The 22,600-nt window shown below is 37.7% G+C and overlaps 1 protein-coding gene and 1 long non-coding RNA gene across 4 annotated transcripts in view; both read left to right on the forward strand.

Moving 5' to 3' along the window:
* The window catches only part of LOC134803825 (uncharacterized), a 347,292-nt gene that overhangs the window by 212,739 nt on the left and 111,953 nt on the right, over positions 1 to 22,600 (forward strand). The window lies entirely within an intron of this gene.
* LOC134803724 (scavenger receptor class B member 1) overlaps positions 1 to 22,600 on the forward strand; it is a 135,584-nt gene that overhangs the window by 24,131 nt on the left and 88,853 nt on the right. Inside the window, exon 2 of one of the 3 annotated variants that reach the window (XM_063776534.1) lies at positions 20,821 to 20,993. In XM_063776534.1, coding sequence (XP_063632604.1) covers positions 20,873 to 20,993 — 121 coding nt within the window. In that variant the 5' untranslated portion in view covers positions 20,821 to 20,872. The other 2 variants (XM_063776535.1, XM_063776537.1) reach the window with 2 other exon arrangements.

A 22,600-nucleotide genomic window follows, 5' to 3' on the forward strand; every position in this document is an offset into this window, starting at 1 on the left:
GCGGTTTTGTAATTGGTCGGTTAACCAATAATAATCTGCTCTGCTTTGCCCTAAGGTTGACTGGTAGAGAATGCCTCATGGCATTAAGTTCGCGTTTTTTACACTAAGTTATTTCTTTTGTGCAATAAAGTATAAATAAATGTTATAACTACCCGAGAATGTACAAATTGTTTGTTTACTTTTATTTAAATACCTGAAGATACAGACAATAGGTATAGTAAACATTATTGTATTTATCTTATGTTGCAGTATGACTCAAATGCCGGCAATAGGAAAAAACCTTGTCACATAATGGTCTCCAGCCATGCCATCTTTAGGGCATAATGGAAATGTGGCCACATAATAACAGCTTAGTATACAATTCAATTCAATTCAATTTCTTTAATGTTAAACAAAATCACAATAGAATTACAAAATATACAACTAACACTAAACACTAAACTAAAAACAATAAAATTAAATGAAAAACACATAACCAGATCAAGGAAAGAAGAAGAAAATAGCAGTAATAAATACAAATGTCGAATAAAATAATCAATAATTAAAACCATAAATATATGTAGTCTGTGTTAAAACTTATACTATACATCACAAATGTAATTTTTTACGAAATTATTTAATGCTAAATTTACTGTGGAATTCCTTAACCGTAAAGAATGCCTTATCAATTAAATAGGCTTTAAATTTTTCAACAAACAGGTCATAAGAAGCCGCCTCTTTAATCTCGAGGCTCAGGCTGTTAATAAAATACAGGGTGTTATAGAGTAAAACCTCCCAACTATAGTCCGAAAGCTCCCAACTATGGTTCAAATTTAACTCTAATATCGTCATTTGTTGGGACGTCAGTCTTTCTGTGACCACAGCTGGTGCAACTCAGCTGAAACGTCGGAATTAAATGTAAAAACAATGAACATTATATCGCGGTAGACCCGTTTGTGTAATTAAATATGTGTACAAAACGCGAGAGTTTAAAGTGTTCTAATATCGTCATTCAGGTGTGATATTTATTTGATTTTTTAAGTTGTAAGGCAAAATAGTTTTACCAATGGAAATAAACACTCATACATAACCAAAAAAAACATTAGTATTGATACTTAATTAAGTACAGTAAAATGGGGTGAGTAGGGTTCGCGGGGAGAGCTGGGTTATGAATGGGGAGAGATGGAATGAGAGGGGGGTGAGATGGGATTTTAAGGCTACTGCTACAAAAATAATGTATTCCAATTTAAAATGGAGCTATAGTAATAATCATAATAAAAAAAATCGATCCAACAATCTTCCAAAGTCACCTTTGTATGAAAACCCAACTCACCCCAAATACGAGGGACTACGGGGTGAGGTGGGATTTCCTGTTTATCGTCAAAGTTATGAAATGGAACTACCCAAAATAAAATAGAAACGTCCGGAACACTTATTATATACACCATTCAGTTTGCATATGTAAAAATAAAATCTTATCGAGGTTTGAATGTCAGTTTTGCACCTACTCACCCCATTTTACGGTACATACTTATTGAACTTGTAGACCATAGTAGCAGTGCTGGACTATAGTTGGGAGGTGTTACGGTAATTGTAAATATTATGACTATTATGATATTATTCACCCAGGACCTGGGTTCGAATCCCGGTAAGGGCATTTCTTTGTGTGCTTATCACGAATATTTGTTCGTGAGTTATGGATGTTATACAAGTGTTATCTAAGTATGTATGTATTTTATATTTTATCTATATTTTATAAGTATGTACCTACCTATATCGTCAAGCCAAGCTTGACGTCAACTGAAGAACTTTTTATTGAATAACCCATTATATTCAGTGGACGAATACATGGAATTAAAATTGAAATAACTATTTGACATTATACTTAGCTTATGTAAAATTGATTGACATTCGTTCTGAACTTATTACCTATGATTACCGCTCTTAGTTTTAGTATGACGATCATTATGAGATATTAGACGTGTATTCTGTTATTTATTGGGTTTTTTTCAATTTGACGATTGTTCTCAAATTTCTTTTTAAATTATAAATTTGTAATTGCCACATTTATTTCATAAAAAATATCTAGTCAGCTATGTAATCATTAATAATTTGATTATCATTGTTGACATTGTATAATTACGTTTGCATGCTAAATTATTGACGATCATAATGTAAATTCATATAGATTAGCGTAAGAATAATTTATACTGTAATTTATCATTATGAAATAAATAAACTAAACTAAACTTGCTTAGTGTGGGGCTAGGTCGATCTGTATTAATTAAGATTGTACTTAATATTTAATATCTGGGAGACCGAGCTTTGCCAGGCGTGGCTCACTCCGCGATTTCGTCGCTTTGCAACAGGTAGCTACATCCGTTCCACACCAATTTTGGTGGCTAGCCTTAAGCCGCGCGTGGCGCTGTCGCCACCTAGCGGCCACATCTGTCCTGATCGTAACAGACGCGTTCTGTTAGAGAGTGAGTCTTCTGTACCTAGTACTATTATTTATTCTGTGGCTTTGCTCAGAAAACACAAATACACAAAAATGCGCGAGATTTATTGCCCCAAAAACCCCCATATCTGCCCCATATAGCAAATTTCATCGAAATCGTTAAGACCCGTTTCCGAGATCCGAAATATATATATATATATATATATTATGTATATATATAAATAAACAAGAATTGCACGTTTAAAGGTATTAGATAGATTTATTTATCATATCACCGGGTGTGGTCCTTACGCTTTTTTGCCACCGTGCTACAAAAAACTACAAAACTACGAGTAATTATATACATACATGTTTATTTAGCTCGTATGATATTACCCTTGACACACATAAGCCCACATATTATGTGAAACTTTAGTTTTTTATTTAGTTTGCTCACTTAGAACCTTTTCACATTTTACTAAGTGTGAAACGAGTCACAGATCACACACTAGAAGGAGCACATACCACATAAGTTGATTCGAGGTCACTATATGCAAATATACACTGACTAGCTGCTGCTCGGAACTTTGTTTCCTTGGTATGATGATGATGATGATTGATAGAAACTATCCTATGTCCTTCCCTGGGCCTCAAACTATCTCAGCAAAGCTCGGTGTCCCAGATAAAAAACAAAAAATAATACTAATTGATAAAAAAACCAGGAGTAAAACAACACAAAATTGCCCAAAAAAGTTATTTGAGGCAAAAGGTATAAACTTAACAAAAGTAAATATGTCATTCCATTAAAAAAAATTTGGATTGTTCATAACTTATTTATGCTAATAAGAGAACGTTCTCGTGAAAGTTGGAAATTTTCAGGAAATTTCTTAGAAAAGGAATTCTCAGAAACGAGAACTTCACTACTTTCGACCGTATGTAACTATGTATCTATACAGTTTGGTGTGATCGTCGTCCTAATCTCTAGTCACCCAGAGACCTATAAAAAGGTCTCCTGTTCCATTCTAATTTGAACTTTGTGTTGACAAAATAAAATTTCATTTTGCATGGCAAGGTTTGACGTATAGCCGGCTAGAGGCTAAAGAAGATTCATATTAATCATAATCAGTACCGTTTAGTTATTCACCATTGTCAGAGTTACAATACCCTGGCCCTTGGCACAGAAAATGGCCGGTCAGAGATGAATTAGACAAATACTTTCACATTTGGTTATTGGTTGAGTATCGTCCATATTCACACCTTTCTTCATGTTGGCACAGAAACGACTAGAGAGGCAAAGATTTTATACAGGTTGACTAAAAAATAACTGCATTACAAAAAAAAATACTGTTTCTTACATTTTGGTTGGTCCATTTTCTATGGGAGTGTAAATTTTTATTCGCGATTTCGGTGTTGGTCCCATAGTAAAAGTTGCTCAGTATAATCCCAAAACCTCCCTGGCAACGGGAATGCAGTTATTTTATAGCCACCGTGTATATTTATACTTGGTTATAATGATACACACGGTGCTTTGGTTATTAACTCTGAGGGGTGAATCAGAGTGGATGTTTTCTATAGAAACTTTTACTATAGCACCAACCCCGAAATCGCGAAAAAAAAATTGACTCTCCCATAGAAAATTTCAATGCTAATCTAGACTAGCAAAATATATGAAACAACGAAATTTTTTTTCGCGATTGTCGGTGCCATAGTAAAAGTTGCTCAGTGTGACCTACACATTAACGGGTTTGAGTAAACGGTTTTAGTAAGTTTACATACTGTATATTATACTAGCGAACCGAAGCGAAGGTTAACAAATTATACACTTAAACCTTCCTCAAGAATCACTCTATTGATAAGTGAAAACCGCATGAAAATCCGTTCAGTAGTTTTTGAGTTTATCGAGAACAAACATACAAACAGACAGACGCGGCGGGGGACTTTGTTTTATAACGTGAAGTGATATACCCTTAATACCCTATGTAACTAGAGTTAGACCAAGAAAAGTCTGCAACGATTTTGATACAATACGAGTGTCGTTTATACGTCATAATTTCATAGAAGTTTGAGGTTTAAAATAACACATGCACTGCGTATGCTGTCAAAATTGTTGCAGATTTTTCTTGGTCTAACTCAAATGTCAATAAGGTTAACGAACTCAATTTTGACACATAAATTAGTAGGTAATTAATTATCTTAACAATATCAGAATTTTAACCACAAACAGTTCTTTAATTACCTAAATTAAGAGTAGCGGTAGTAATGTAACTTAGAGCCCAGATAGTTTTATATGTAATTGCCCTCAATAATGGTTTTTACTATTATGACCTAATAACTTAATTAGTACAGTCATTAATGCGAAAGTAACTGATTTAAAAGTTAAAGGTTACAAAAATTTGTTAATTACAATATATATTTTTTTAATCATTTTTACATTCAGTTTGGCACGTATGTAAAAAACTTTGCTAATGGACTTGAGAATAATCTTCACAGAAAAAGTATCAGTATTATTATTTTCTGAAAATAATAACTGATATATCGCAAATGATAAAACCAAATCAACAATGTTTTTTTAATGTTGTAGTACAGTGCTAGTGCTACAGGAAAATGTAGAACTTAAATAAAATGGAAACACCAATTGACAAACACAAACATAAACATTATTTTTATTTTAAAACACTTTCTATGTCAAAATATTAAAAAAAAGTAAGCATCAAAATTAATAAAAAAAAACAATACGGGCTATAACTACACACGGTGTTTTTTTAGGGTTCCGTACCCAGAGGGTAAAACGGGACCCTATTTAGGGTTCCGGACCCAAAGGGTAAAATGGGACCCTATTACTAAGACTTCGCTGTCCGTCCGTCCGTCCGTCTGTCTGTCACCAGGCTGCATCTCACGAACCGTGATAGCTAGACAGTTGAAATTTGCACAGATGATGTATTTCTGTTGCCGCTATAACAACAAATACTAAAAACAGAATAAAATAAAGATTTAAATGGGGCTCCCATACAACAAACGTGATTTTTGACCAAAGTTAAGCAACGTCGGGAGTGGTCAGTACTTGGATGGGTGACCGTTTTTTTTTGCTTTTTTTTTTCGTTTTTTTTGCATTATGGTACGGAACCCTTCGTGCGCGAGTCCGACTCGCACTTGCCCGGTTTTTTTAACTCCGTTAACGTTGTGCTATAGCTAAGTAGGTACATTGAAGGAAACTGAATGGCATTGTTGATTTTTTTTCCTTATCAGATAAAAATAAATAATCGATTATCTCCAAAATGGAGTTAATTCGAATACTTACTGGTTTCTTTGAAAAAGTTATTACTAAATATGTATATAACGGGTATTTTATCAAATCGTAAAACAATGAACTTGAAAATGAAACCTCTAGTAAATAAATTCATTTCATTGCAATAGTGGCATTGATAAAAATGTGAATTTACATATTACTTATGTTAATTATATGAATAAAAAGCGCAATTCATATCGCCTTGTTATGCATTAATGGATTATAATTTTATTTCGAAATGCATGCTTAACTCTGTCGCATGTACTTATTTAATTTACATGTCCATTTAAATAACAATGTAATTGACACTAAAATTATAATTAAAAATTATTAGGATAATATGTCAATTTATCGCACCTGTTGTCCTTGTCTTTGAGTACCTACTATAGTTAAACCGTTCAACTGTGGCTGTTAGTAAGAAGTTACACGGTGGCTAAAAAATAACTGCATTCCCCTTGCCAGGGAGGTTTTGGGATTATACTGAGCAACTTTTGCTATGGAACCAACCCCGAAATCTCGAAAAATAAATTTACCCCACCATACAAAATGGACCAGCCAAAATTTATGGAACAGCCAAAATTTTTTTTCGCTATTTCGGGGTTGGTCCCATAGTAAAAGTTGCTCAGTATAATCCCAAAACCTCACTGGCAACGGGAATGCAGTTAATTTTTAGCCACCCTGTATAATGGTCGGCTTCGGATTGAGATTTGCTGGCTATGGATGAGGTCTTGGTGGCTTAGATGGCAGAGCGCTGGAGTATCGATCCAGAGGCCGTGAGTTCAAGTCTCACCCAAGACAGTATTTTTTTCTTCTTGTTAAAAATTAGCTACGGATTGGTTCTTCAACCAAAAAACGTACTATTGACACTGACAGATCGGTATCGTACCGCTGTGAGTTCTTATAAGTTATAAGCATTGTTCGAATCGGCCCGTATCTACAACGTCCTACATCTCAGCTCACACTCACGGCGCGATTCGGGAAATGAATTAGAGATTAACTAGATACGATATAGTAAAGATATATATGTGACGTCCCACGGGTAAAGGTACCTTATGGCGGTTGGCGTTTACGCTATAACAACGACGTAAGCGCCGGCCGTCACAAGGTACCTTTTTCCGTGGAACGTCACATATCTTTACTATGTCGTATCTAGTTAATCTCTAATTCATTCCCCGAATCGAGCCGTCAGTTGCATTCAGGAAATCGGTTTGTGTGTCTCTGTGTCAGCGTCTTATTATATAAGAGCAGGACTAGTTTTTGCTGCAACAGTTGTGACATTTCCAATGCCAGATGTTTACACTTTCACTTCGATATTGTGTATGGAAATGTGAGTTACAGGAAAAACGTACAAGATTATGACACTGGTACAGATCTGCGCGCCGAAAAAGCCTAAAATAATATACTGGCTACCGGCCGGCCTAGCCAAGGTTACAATCGCTATCGCTTCGACAACGAAAAGCTTTATGTCTCTCTATCGCTCTTCCATATTAGTGCGACAGTGACAGTTGCGTTTCTATCGCTACGGAGCGTAAGCGATTGGCATCTTGGCTACGCAGCCTGACCTGCCAACACGAGTTGAGATCTGATGCTAGCCGGTCTGGTTTGAACTAAGTTTATTCTGGTATCATATACGTATATCTGTCGCAGGCATTTTGTAAGAATCCGCCGTTTACAAACGGCTTCACGTTTGTAAAATGACGACGCCGTTTGTATAATTCCCACGCGTGGCGCTGCACATCAAAACTATGAAAAACGCTGGGGTGTCCATCAAACGCTGGAGTGCTTGGATGGTCCCACCGCACTGTTTATTTCCATAAATCATTTCCTTCACAACTTAATTAGACGGGCTAACCTACATAACCTACCTACCTATTGATTTAATGTGACGTCCGTGAAAACATTACAATTTGGGGAAAAAAGCGTTAGGTGGGTAGGTTAGGTTCGTTAGGTAGCTTCAGATGCCCGAAGGGCAAACATCCCAGAAATAGGAGCCCCGCGAAGCGCTAGTTAAGTTGTGAAGGAAATGTTTTTGGATAAGAAATACTTAGTGGGGTGGGACCAAACTGGTAAAAATAAATTACCCGTAGACCCACTGTGGTTCAAAGCAGTGGGATCACAGTTAAAACGCGCGTGAGGATAGTGGTGTGGTATAAAAAATTGTATAAATTTATAAAACAACAAACCATGGTCACGCTCAGACAAACATCACGTTTACATTGTCACTCAATAGTGCGCACTAACAATTTGCCTTCGGCGATTTACAAATTGACGACGCGTTTGTAAATTGACAACGCCGTTTGTAAACGGTGTAACCGGCTAGCTAGAGCGGTAAATGAAAACTAGGTTCTTTATAGTGAATAATATAATATGAAAATATGTACAATAAAATAAACTAATTTCTGTCAGTACTTGAATCTAAACCAATAAAATATCGTCACTGGCCTTAACGTTCTTGAATCCCATTCTTTGTCGAACCGTACGATCAACTTAGGCCGCGGGTGCAGGAATCAGCTTTGGCAACGCAGGCTCAGCGAGGTCCGTGGGTAAAGAAAAGCTTCAGCAGCAAACGTCCAAACAATAAGCAGCAACAGTAATAAGTAGCTCTTTAATTTAAAGGTAGAAGGAAGGGCTGGAACAATCGTACGTTCTTAGACTTGTAGTCGAAACCTAACCCAAGCCTTATTCCGTTACGAGAACCAGTGACGTACATTTCGTACAAATAAGACTTGGATTAGGTTTAATTTCAACATAAACCTAAACTTAATGCTATATATACAATTATACAAACTTTACCTGCATTAGTAGCAGCCCTAGTATTAAACTTTATCACTAATTATAACCATACAGTCGCATTAAAATAATAATTACAGAATTGTGCTATATCCGACAACATTTCCAAAGGAAAATTTTACGAAGAAAAAACAAAAGACGGCGAAACCCTTAGTTTTTTATTTCCAACCGGCCAGTGCGCGCGGTGGCTGTACATGCAGGTTTGCCATGTTACAACGGGGATTCTTACAATTTGCCTGCGACATCTAATCTTGACAAACAAAATAAACAATTTGTTTTAGTATCCATTCTTGCATCAAAAACCTTTGTCTAATGCGTTGTGTCAATGTCAAAGCTGTTTCTGGTTATGCTTTCTTTTTAGGGTTCCGTACCCAATGGGTAAAAATGGGACCCTATTACTAAGACTCCACTGTCCGTCTGTCAGTCACCAGGCTGTATCTCATGAACCGTGATAGGGAGCCAGTTGAAATTTTCGCAGATGATGTATTTCTGTTGCCGCTATAACAACAAATACTATAGTTCGTTTTTTAGCATTAGAAAAAAGGTAAACAATTTTGACTGTCTTTTTATAGAAAAACACTTTTGTAAAATAAGTCACGGCAAACATGTAACAATATGAATCATATACGATTATTTACATTATTTTGCTTTCATAAGTAATAGTTACTGATTTTTAAAAAGCGTTTTTTAATTAAAAGACACGTCAAGATTTTTCTAATGCTAAAAAAACGAACTATAAGAAAAGTACGGAACCCTCAGTGCGCGAGTCCGACTCGCACTTCGCGGGTTTTTTGAGATGGACCGTTATAATGACCTTGATAGAGTGGCCGAAAGTATTTAGCTAATGAGCTAAACTAATAAGGTTCTAAACAATGTTGTGGTATTTTATTAACGACTTTTTTTGGCCTAGTTGTTATAGGTAGGCCTTGTTTTTCAAGTGGTACTCACAACTTTTTTTAAATTTGGAAATTTGTATATTATAACACTTTAAACTCTCGCGTTTTGTACACATATTTAATTACACAAACGGGACTACCGCGATATAATTTCATTTTTTAAAAACAAAACAATAAAACAATGAAATTATATCGCGGTAGACCCGTTTGTGTAATTTAATTTTTATATTGTATGGAAACGAAATCTTTCGATTCGTTTATTAGGATCGGATATTAACTAAATACCATTTTTCGGAACTAAAATTTATAAAAATGATCTGTCCTATAAGGGACGCAAGATAACCTTGTTTTTTCAAACACAAAAAACCGGACAAGTGCGAGTCGGACTCGCCCACCGAGGGTTCCGTACTTTTTAGTATTTGTTGTTATAGCGGCAACATAAATACATCATCTGTGAAAATTTCAACCGCCTAGCTATCACGGTTCATGAGATACAACCTGGTGACAGATGGACGGACGGACGGACGGACGGACGGACGGACGGACGGACGGACGGACGGACGGACGGACAGCGGAGTCTTAGTAATAGGGTCCCGTTTTTACCCATTGGGTACGGAACCCTAAAAACAAAGAATCTTGGTACTAATGTGATGTTTGGCGTCTTTAGCTAATGATCTAAGAGCTCTAAGCTAAATAAGGTTGTAAACAATGTTGTAGTTTTTGATTAACACCCACTTGTTACGGGTGGGCCATGTTTTTTAGGGTTCCGTACCCAAAGGGAAAAACGGAACCCTATTACTAAGACTCCGCTGTCCGTCTGTCACCAGCCTGTATCTCATGAACCGTGATAGCTAGACAGCTGAAATTTTCGCAGATTATTATTTTGTTGATGCCGCTATAACATTGATATAGAATAAGAACTGGATACCCAATCAGCCGCAAAAAATGGCCCCGCAAAAGTAACGTTAAAACAGATCACGCGTTACTTTTTCGTTTAGTCTTGTATGGACCGCTCAAATGTGAAGTTGTCAACAATGTCGTAAAAATATGCAAAAATAACAATGATAAAACAAGGAAAAAGCATGGAATGTATTTCTTTCGGTTAGTGCTTTGGATAGCATTACATAATTTATGTAATCTGGTGGTAATTTCATGGTTTTGAATAAATTATTTTGTTAGTACCAAAGAAGGGATGTGAAGGAACAAAAATCTAATGAGTCGATGTGAGGTTAATACTTTTTTATTTTTATATGGAATTCGTAACATATAATATTATGTTTAAATTCAAGATTTCCAAGAAAACCTATGCGACGTGCAGAGTGGACTGCTATTATAGCAAGAGATAGGGGTGATGCAGTTTTAAACAAAGGCAAAACGGCACTTGTGTGTTCAGCCCATTTCCTTGTTTCCGACATATACACGACCAATAAGGTCATCGACTAACTGTAAATGCTTAACCTGTCTGAACACAGTGACAACCACAGGATTTTTTGATAAAGACCATAACCAATCAGTACCAGTAGCGACCTGAATATCCCCGTGCACTATATTGCAAAGAACTAAAGCGCGAAGAGTATTATGTAGATCTAAAATACACAGTTATTTAATAAGTTGAATTTATTTCAAGGAAAATAGTATTTAAAGACGAATGCTTACTTATTAAAAATAAATTTGTTTTATGATAACTTACAAGGGTTGTTACCATGAATTAATTTTATTTGAACTCCCGATCAAATTAAATTTGTTTCATTTATTACTTTGATTTTTCTGTACAGTAATACCTATTAAAATGTACCAAAGGGACTCTATTCATTCATTATTCTCGTTTGACGTTGTTTGACGTAAATACAATGGTGACGTTACGTTTAGTGCCATCGGACTTAAAAGTTTTAACAGTGTTGGTACTAATGTTTACAAATTTGACACTTAATGCTTACGACAGTAAGTTCTTTTCCGTACAAAATATTTATCTTGACTCAAAATTTACGTAACCGTTTTTATCATCAATGCAAATTTTCCGCTCATGTCATTCTGACCCACATTTTGTTGACGTTTTTGTTCCGCTCTGTGTGTCTATTTCTAATATTAAGTCAGTGCGCTATAACAACAAATTTAATACTAAAAAGTACGGAACCCTCGTTGGGCGAGTCCGACTCGCACTTGTCCGGTTTTTTAAAGTTGGTTAAAAGTAGAATCCATCATTTTATCTGTGCGTCTAATTGGTCACGTCAAGCGGAATCGGTCAAAGATGTACCAATTAACTTAACGGCACTTCTGTCCAATTCTAAAATGCAACAAGCCATAGCCTCCTAAGGCCCAGCCATAGTCTAATAAAACATGGTCTTCTCTTCCCAGAGTGACACAAGCCTACGTCACAATAACATTGCCACTTTGTATAGCGCTATCGCATATTATCATATAGCGCTGTCGCGTGATGACGTAGGCCTGTGTCAGTCAGGTGACCTAGAAAAGACGGGAAGAGAGTACGAGTACCAGGCGGAGTATGTTATTATACCATGGGCCCAGCCAAACAAATGAAAAATCCAGAATTTGCCACTGAAATTTGAACCTAATGCAGGGAATAGTTTGTTTTGGATTTGAAAATGGAACGAAACAAAACAAATGCGACTCTGTTCCAATTGAATATGATTTAAATTTCATCGAACTGAATAAGTACTTTAGGTAGGACCTTGGGCCTTAGGAGGATAGACAAATTGTGTCGTGCTGAATAAAAAGGGACCTTAGTGCGGATGGCGCTTACGCTTTTTTGCGGCATAAACGGTCGTATCTTTTTTTAACGTTAACCTAGAAGTTTGATTTTTTCACAGCTTCAAGGGGACTGTAGACCTGATTATATGGTTTAAATTTCAACTCGATACCTGACTACCACGTACCATGACAGACAGACGGACGGACGGACGGACGGAGGGACGGAAGGACAGTCGGACGGACAACAAAGTGATCATAAATATAAGGCTCCGTTTTTTCTTTTTGAGGTACGGATAGGGTTGCCATACGTCAGGATTTTTGACCCTTTGTCCGGATTGCGGCCGGACTTGGCAAGTGTCAGGATTTTTAGGAATGATCTCATAAAAAAAATGTTTTCGTGATACAGATCCACGATACAGTACACTGCAGACCGCAGAGTGCAGCGCGCCGCCTAGCGGGCGTCGTTCAAGCTACGCCGATATTTGGCGTAGCTTGAACTGTTACAAAAAATGTCAGGATTTTTAGGGTGATGTCAGGATTTTTATCAGGACATTTAATTCTTCCATATGGCATAGGTACGGAAGCCTAAAAATCGAAAAAGTCAAAACGAAGGACATAATAGGTACATACTTATATGGTTACTATCTATTTGTGTAAAAATATTTTTTATAATATCTATATCCAGAATCCAGAAAGGAAAATGGCGACTATGTTTGTAAATGTCCACATCACAATACATCATGATGATATGTGATATTTTTGGATTTATTTGTTCTACCGCATAATTGCGTTGCGTCCTACACGGCTACCACGAGTTGATATGTGACACTTTAGCGACTGAGAACTCGATCGCATTTCCTCTCTATTGCACCAACATATCCGTGCGAGCTAGGTCGAATTTCCGCAGTCGCTAAAGTAAACGTCAAGTGTCATCTCGTGGTACGGCTACTCTAGATTTTCCGTAGTAACATCCACAGAGGCCTCAGGGTTATTAGCCTTAAAAAGAAAGATTAGATATAATTAATAGTGTTTTACTTAATATTTCCTGCATAACGCAATCCAAAAGCATCTAAAACAGCATTGTGCAACAAATGACCAAGGGCTCTGTTGAAACTTCCACTCTACATAACTTCCATGGTCTTATTAATATATTCGTATATGTAATTATGATACATATATGGGGCATTATCTATGAAAAGGGACCTTATTGTCGATGGCGCTTACGCCGCACAGCGTCGCGCGGCATTGTATTTTTATCGGAGCATCGTTAAGAATGGCGTAAGCGCCATCGACAATAAGGTCCCTTTTCATAGATAACATCACATATGTATTAGTAGGTATATAGGTACCCTTTTGTTTGAAAACGGCACAAATATATAGTTCTTTTTTTTAGCATTAGATAAAGACTACGCGATCTTGAAGTGTCTTTTAATTGAAAAACGCTTTTTAAAAATCAGTAACTATTACTTATGAAAGCAAAAAAATGTACCTATATAATCGTATAGTATATGGTTCATAATTGTTACATATTTAATCTTTAAATTTAAATTAATAAGTGTTTTTCAATAAAAAGACACGTCATGATTGTTTACCTTTTTTTCTAATGCTAAAAAAAACTAACTATAGGTAACAAACGGCTTTCAACTTCAATTTTAACAAACACTTTATTTTCTAACAATTTTATCATCATTAAGCAACACAACAAAAAAATACAGACTCATTTTGACTAATGGCGAACAAAAAGCTACCGATGTAAACGTGTTAAAAAAATGATCGATAAGTTTATGGATCAGCATGAATGGCGTGATTTTGAATATGTCAGATCGAATTGAGATATCAATTAGAACGAGTAGCGGTACCTATCAGGTAGCAAAAAATTACATACCGATGTATATAAATGTTTTCCATCGTATTTTCTCGGGAACGTTCGTATTTGTCATGCTACTTCAGTCAACGTCAGTACTTTTTGCACCGAGACTGACTGTAATAGCAAGACACGTTCATACGTTTCCGTGAAAATACGATGGGCAATAATTATGCACTACGTCTTATTACTTGGGAACAGGGCTCGGAACCGGTATTTTGAACCGGCATTGAAAAAACCCCGAAATAGCCCAATATTTTGAATTATTTTATGCTCTTTACGTAGGACTGAATCAAGTATTTAGGTAACGAGTTTGTATTATTAGATTGTCCCATTAAAAGTGAAATAATAAACCAAAGAACGAAATAATACCGGTATTTTTGTATAGAGCAAATACCGGTTTCCGACCCCTGCTTGGGCCGAACCTTTCAATATTACATTTTTAACTATGACCCTTAAGGTGCATTGAGTTCAGCCAGCAGAGTTTTTTAAAAATCGTAATCGTTTTAAAAGAGCTAGGAGATTACGAACAGCTTAAAAAGTAACAGAGGTACAAACACACAAACAGACAGACAGACGCGGCACTTTGTTTTATAAGATATAGTGATATGAATATGATTGTCACGTTGGCTAGGCCTCCTGTGTTGACCAAGGTCTATACATACGACTGTCATACGTCATTGACACTTGTAATGTGCAAAAATATTAGTCAACATCGGCTTTCACGCGAACGTTCCTCCTCAGCGGCCATATTGCCTTGACCGACTTGATGGCACGTTCTAAAACAGCACAAATACTTGTTGTATGCATTGTTATTAACTATTATATACAATAATGTAATAAATCCTAAGTACAATACTACAGAGGTCATGTTTCCCGGAAACATCTTAAAGGGGCCCACTGATTAACAGTCCGCCGGACGGTATCGGCCTATCAATTGTTCGGAACTGTCAAAATTTGGTTCTAACTGACAGGCCGATACCGTCCGGCGGACTGTTAATCAGTGGGCCCCTTTAAGGATGACTCACGTTAGACCGGGGTCGGGTCCGGGCCGGAGCTTCCGGGGCATCGTTTTCTATGGAAATCATCACGTGATCGCCTGTCATGTCATAGAAAAGTAAACGCCGGAAACCCCGGCCCGGACACGACCCGGTCTAACGTGAGTCATCCTTAAGATGAAAGTGGAGGACCCGCGAGAAAACCTTTTCATACCAACGTAGTCCTCATTTTTCTCTCTGGATATTTAGATTATTGAAAATATTTTGACACAATTTGTTGTATATCAAGCACAGCTATGCCCCTACGTTTGATTTTATTCGAATTGTTAATTATTATAAGAGTTAGAAGCATTTAAAAATTTGTATAAAATCTGTTTTACGCGCCAAAGAAAATGGAGACTACGTTTGTTTAGTAGTGTAGGTAGTTGTATTCCTATTTGTCCCCGCCGGGCACAGATGGGAATATGCGTTTAATATAATTCCTATCTGTCCCTGCTTCATGGTATGGCGGTCACGTGGGGCGGAAATGGGAATACAGCGTAGTGTACGACCCAAATTTCGGTTTCGGCAAGTTTCGGCCAAAAAACTGTTGAACCTTTCGGCCGCGCCGAAACTCCATTTTCCGTAGCGTTCGGCCGGTTTCGGTATCGGCATACATAAACTTTCGGCCGAAGGTTCGGTTCCGGCCGCAACTAATAGAGGAAACTCGAACCTGTTTCAGTTTCATAATCCGGTTTCGCTCGGACAATAGTTATTATCATTAAAATTAAGTAGCAATGTTTTGCGCTTAGCTTTTAAGTGGAGATTATGTTGAAATTCAAATTTAGTGTGAGATTTGATTGCGAGATTTGACTTTGCCAGTGGCAAAGATATAATAACAAAATTAGAGTAGTACGTTCACTTAGCTTACTCCATATTATAGCTTTATTTATATAGATCTACCATTTTACTGGGTCAAAGCCATTCGTCCTAAAAGTGAAATCGTTCGTAAGGTTATCCTATAGATAGGTTAGGTTAGGTTAGGTTAGGTTTGTTTTATGGCAATCCTGAAAAGTTACGCGTTTCTGAACCAAACAAATTATGACTAATGAAAGTCGGACAAACAATACATTGTGACTTAAAACTTATGGGGCACAGACACAATAGAGTCCCGTCGTGGCCAGATCATAGAATTTGATAATTTCAAGAAATGCCATTAGAATTGATTACTTCATGATATGGTTAGGTTAGGTTTGATGCGCCCTGTAGCCCGGGCGTAAGAATACGGCTATGGTATCCCCTGCCTGTCGTAAAAGGCGACTAAAAGGGGTTCTCGGGGTCGGAGATGGTCGCAGCTAGGGACTGCGACTGAAAAAAGAGGGGACCCACAAAGGGGCATAGCGCTAGGACGGCACTGGCGCGTTCATTGGAGATCCCAGAGCCATCCGAAATGCGCCGAGGAGGACTACAGGGGAGGTTTTTAGTCGGTGAAAGTCCGACATAACCTCCGCGCTGTCCCTGCGGTGCGGAGGTATCCATAGCGGATTTTCCTCCCAATAAAAAAAAAGGTTAGGTTTGATAGGCTCATGACGTGACATCACTAGAGTTAAACCAAGAAAAGTCTGCTGCGATTTTAATGGCCCACGCAGTGCAAGTGTTATTTTTTACGTCATAATTTCATATAAGTCTGACGTTTAAAATAACACTTGAATTGCGTGGGCCATCAAAATCGCAGACTTTTCTAGGTTAGACCTATCTCTCCTACCTCTATCACTACACCTTATAAAACAAAGTCCTCCGCCGCGTCTGTCTGTTTGTATGTTCGCGATAAACTAAAAAACTACTGAACGGATTTTCATGCGGTTTTCACCTATCAATATAGCGATTCTTGAGGAAGGTTTAGGTGTATAATTTGCTAACCCGTACGAAGCAGAGGCGAGTCGCTAGTTGTTTTATAAAGAGTAGTGATACTAGTAGAGACCCTACGGACAGGGGGCCGATTTTAATAATTCGACCGGTCGATTTCGTGTATTTCGTTCAATAATATCTCCACTACTAGGCATTTAAATTCTACTAAGAGAATTAAAAACGAGTGGTCAATACCACTCGATTCCAAATTTCTATCGCTCGTATTTCAAAAATTAGCATTTCGCCGTTTTCCACGAGTTTTCCACCGATTTTCGAGTGACGAATTCGAGCGATCGAATTTCAAAAATCGCCCCCCAGGCCCTTTTCTCAGCAGTGACCGTGTTTCTACAAATATGATGATGATGCATTATTGATGTCATTGTGAACAATCCGTCATGAATGCACGTGCATGTACAACATGTACATAAATAATGTTTATTAGACATTAACATAACATATGTTTGTCAATATTTGTGTAGGAAGCTAATACATATGACACATATTATGTGGTAAGATGAGTTTTCTTTTATACCTAAACGAGTTACTAATGTGTGATGGCAGCGCTGAAAGTTCTTAGAAAAAACTATAAAACCATTGGCGTGTTTTATGATTTATTGTAAATACAATTTATCTATTTTAATTGCCTGATTTCTAACCCCCTTATTCATAAAACTTCTTACAAACCTCTGTTAAATTTTGTCCCTTTCTAACAAACACAAAAATTTCAAAATGACGGAGAAGGTCAAACGATTATCAAGGGCTTGTAAAGGGGCCCACAGATTACCAGTTCGCCGGACGATATCAGCCTGTCAGTTGCTCGGAACTGTAACCTTTTGCGATTAACTGACAGGGTGATATCGTCCGGCGAACTGGTAATCTGTGAGCCCCTTTAGACTTGAAAGGCGTTTTTGAATAAGGGGATCCCATGCCCCAATGACCTTCGATGTGAATCCCTTCTTTTGTAATGTTTTTTGTAGCTTATTTTAACAGCAACGGCTTTAAGCAATATAGTATCCCATATTTACTGCAAAGTTCTTTGTCTTAGAGATATTTGGCATCAAAATTGAACAATTTTAGGCCAAAAAACTGGTTTTCTGGCCATAACTTCTGTGAATAATTGGTTTAAAATTAAAACCTCAGACCATTTTTAGAGACTTTGAAGACAACCCCAAATATACAGATTTCGTTTAAGTATGTAAGATGTTTCACAGCAATCGAGATACGAAAAAACTGTTTTTTCGTATTGTCTAACAAAATCATAAAAAAATGAGTATTCATTTCTTCCAAAATCCGGTAGACAAAAATGGAGATGAAAACCTGAAAAATCGATAGTCGTTTGTTTTATAATTCTATCTGTAGTGCAAAAGTAGGAGATACGATTCAAAACTTGTCAAAAATCGATGAAAATCTCGGGTAGCCTCTTAAGTACTATAATGACTTGTGACAACGCCATCTAGTTTTGAACAAAGAACCTTTGTTCCCAACGACCGTCGCATGCAAACATCGCATAAAAAAGTGTACATAATACACAGCGAACAAGCTCTTAGAGTGTTTGTCTGCCAATTGTGTGTGTTTGCGTAACGTTATGTAATAGATCTGTGCTAGTGCCCGTGACTTTACGGTTATCGCAACTTCGATTTTTCACCACACCAGTAGTACCCCTAGTGTACATTTTAGAGATTATCTGGATATTTGGTTACTATCCGGTATCCGGCTTATCCGGCCATTATTTTAATATCCGGTCGGATACCGGATAGTAACATTGCTTGATTTTGGAGTAAACAATTTGGATTTAAGAAACAGTCACGGTCATAATCGTACTCGTTTATTATTTTAAAACAATTTAAACATTCAACTGACTTGCACGCGCACTCATTTCGAACCTAGAAAAAAGTCCACGCGAACTTTCACTAGGAAACAGGTCAAACCTGCACAATGCGCGCCTGAAAAACCGAAATGAAGGTATAGTTCCGCCGGCCTAATATTCGGCGGCCGGATACCGAATATTCTGCCGATGGTCAGGCCGAATATCCGGTATCCGACCAAACAACTATCCGTTGCATCTCTAGTAAATCTCATTCGATAGCGTGATGAAGCGTCCTCGATAATTTAACTGATATTAATTTGTAACAATTCTCACAAATCCCATTACACAATCGGAGATACCTAATGTACTTCTTATCTATGTAATAGAAGTGATCTAATGTGTGAAACGTGATTTTAGATGGCTCACTACCAACGTGATAATACTAATATGTGTTAACCGTGATGTTCGTATGTTTATCTTTTATACACTATCTAAGTATAATTGGGATGATTACATTGATTACACATCTTGAATTTTATAACAATTTCTAGTTAAATATTATCTGGCATCTTTGTCAGTAGAAAAGGGCGCGAAATTGTAATTTTAACCTCTATTTTCTATTTTTCATTTCTAACTTCCGCCTTTTGCAACTGACGAAAATGGCGTGCTGAACTACAGATATAAAATAAGCAATCTATTAGAATAAATTGGATAATAAAAAATATAATAATTACTTATAAAAAATACAAGACCTCAACTCAAAGTATCATGGTTTTGGTTTTTTTCAACTTTTTATTGAAAATTTAACTATAAGTGAATAAAAAGTAAAAGAGGTTAAAATTAGCGTAAATATAACAAAAACTATACATATATTTAATTACACAAACGGGTCTACCGCGATATAATTTCATTGTTTTTACCTTTAATTCCGACGTTTCAGCTGAGTTGCACCAGCTGTGGTCACGGAAAGACTGACGTCCCAACAAATGTCAACGGAGATATTAATAAAACACCACTAAACTACCCGAAATTAGTTTATAAAAATGTTCGGGGTAGACAAAGAAATTATATCGTGGTAGACCCGTTTGTGTAATTAAATATGTGTACAAAACGCGAGAGTTTAAAGTGTTAAAAACTATACATCTTATGATCTTATAAAAACAAAGTCCCACGCCGCGTCTGTCTGTCTATCTGTATGTATTCGCGATAAACTCAAAAACGAATACTGAACGGATTTATATGTGGTTTTCACTCATCCATAGAGTGATTCTTGAGGAATGTTTAGTTGTATAATTTATTAAGGTTAAAGGATGACTCACGTTAGACCGAGCCGTGTCCGGGCCGGAGCTTCCAGCGCTTACTTTTCTATGACATGACAGGTGATCACGTGATGCTTTCCATAGAAAACGATGCGCCGGAAGCTCCGGCCCGGACACGGCTCGGTCTAACGTGAGTCATCCTTTACCCGTGCGAAGCCGGGGCGGGTGCTAGTATTACCCAAACATAAACACAAGCAGACAACATGCAGTTTAATCGTAAAATGAAATCTCATTTGCAAAAAATTAAACGTACCTAATTATATTTTGGTCTAGACCACAGGCGGTCTTATCGCTAAAGAGCGATCTCTAGTCCTCATAAGTATCAATAAAAACGTCCCGTATGCGAAAAATTAAACATTATTCTATTTTGGTCCAAACAACAGACGGTCTTATCGCTAAAAAGCGATCTCTAAAAACAACCTCAATGTTAAAACAACATCTTTTTTTTTTATTAGCCTACTTTGGTGTCCCACTGCTAGGCAAAAGCCTCCCCTCGTTTTCTCCACTCGACCCTGTCGTTGGCATTTTCCCACCATTTGGGGTTAGAATGCGTCCAAGTCGTCCCGCCATCTCCTTTTCGGTCTGCCTGAATCCCGGCCTGTCTATGGTGTTCTAGGTAAAAGAGTAGTTAGGTTTCTGGTGTTCTAGGTAAAACAACAACTAGGTAAATTAATAGCTCGGAGCAATGCTGAGCCGAACGGTGCCGAGTTTGCCCGAAGAGAGGAGTTTCGCACCCTTGGTGCAATAGAGATAGGAACAGGCGGCTTGATTTACGAAAATCTATTTGGAAAGCGTCTCTTCTTTACTTATAATATACACTTATTTCAACATATTATCTTTTGTTCTAGTTTGCCCGGATGTAGACAATACGGACCGCAGTGACGCACTTCGGATCCCAAAATGGGGCACAAACAGTTTCTGGCGTTGGGGCAGACGGCACGGCGGCTGCTCGGCCTGCCCCCGGGGAAGGGGGACGTGCCCCTGAACATGCTTATATCCCAGCAGGGCAAACTCAATCATGGTAAGTTAACTTTAATTTTGGAACCCAAAATGGGGCACAAACAGTTTCTGGCGTTGGGGCAGACGGCGCGGCGCCTGCTCGGCCTGCCCCCGGGCAAGGGGGACGTGCCCCTGAACATGCTGATATCGCAGTAGGGCAAACTGAATCATGGTAAGTTAATTTTAATTTTGGAACCCAAAATGGGGCACAAACAGTTTCTGGCGTTGGGGCAGACGGCGCGGCGGCTGCTCGGCCTGCTCCCGGGGAAGGGGGACGTGCCCCTGAACATGCTCATATCGCAGCAGGGCAAACTCAATCATGGTGAGTTAACTTTAATTTTGGAACCCAAAATGGGGCACAAACAGTTTCTGGCGTTGGGGCAGACGGCGCGGCGCCTGCTCGGCCTTCGCCCGGGCAAGGGGGACGAGCCCCTGAACATGCTTATATCGAAGCAGGGCAAACTCAATCATGGTAAGTTGAGTTTTTGTCATTTAACCCTTTTCCAGGCCGCACCAATCTACAAAGTTTTCACGAAAAATCTAAATATATTCAAATTCATCCAGCTTTGAGGATTCATTTGAAGACAAGTCACATTTCCCGAAAGCGCCTTCTAATTCTATGTAGTGCATAATTGTTTTTCCTCGTATTTTCTCGGAAACGTTCGTATTTGTCATGCTACTTCAGTCAACCTATTACTTTATGTACCGAGACTGACTGAAATAGCAAGACGCGTTCGTACGTTTCCGTGAAAATACGAAATCTTTTATCTCCGGTTTTTCCACCGGATTTTGAAAAAAAAATGAATACTTATTTTTTTATGAATTTTTTAAACATTGTCTAAAAAAAAACACTTTTTTCGTACCTATCTAGTTTGCAGTGAAGGATCTTACATGTACGAAATCTACATATTTGGGTTCGTCTTTGACGTCTCGAAAGACGTGTCCAGGATTTTAATTTTAAACTAATTACCACAAAAGTTATGGCCAGAAAACCAGTTTTTTAGCCTAAATTTGTTCAACTTTGATGCCAAATATCTCGAAGACAATGAACGTTGAAGTGAATATGGGATACTACATTGCTTAAAGCCGTTGCTGTTAATATAAGCAGCTACAAAAAACATTAGAAAACTAAGGGATTCAGATCGAAGGTCATTGGTGTGGAAAGCCCCTTAATAAAACCGAGAGTTCTTGACTCATCACGCCCTTAATTATTCTACCTTGTATTCATGACTAATGTGTATAAACCCTAGCCACAGCTCAATATTCCATATCTGTGTGTCTGGGAATCAGTTTTTCCACTATTCTTATTACGGAACTTTAGCAATGACGTGCCTGTGTTGTTTTCTTGCGGTTTTGCAACTATCATCTACAATGTTACCTATAGTTCCTCTTTTTAGCATTATAAAAATACTACGCGATCCTGACGTGTCTTTTAATTCGACGCCGTGTCAAACACAAAAGCTGTCACTCGGACGCCACGTCCCCGAAGTGTCAAAACTGAAATTGAACTTTATGCATATGCACGTAGGTCTATTGTTGCTCTGTGGTCTGTGACCGATTAATTTTCTTTAGCGTTGAACCTGCGGTGCGGATATATCAGTCAGTGGCGTCCAAAAGATTTAAAAACGC

This window comes from Cydia splendana, chromosome 27 (assembly GCF_910591565.1).
Source record: "Cydia splendana chromosome 27, ilCydSple1.2, whole genome shotgun sequence".
Taxonomy (NCBI): domain Eukaryota; kingdom Metazoa; phylum Arthropoda; class Insecta; order Lepidoptera; family Tortricidae; genus Cydia; species Cydia splendana.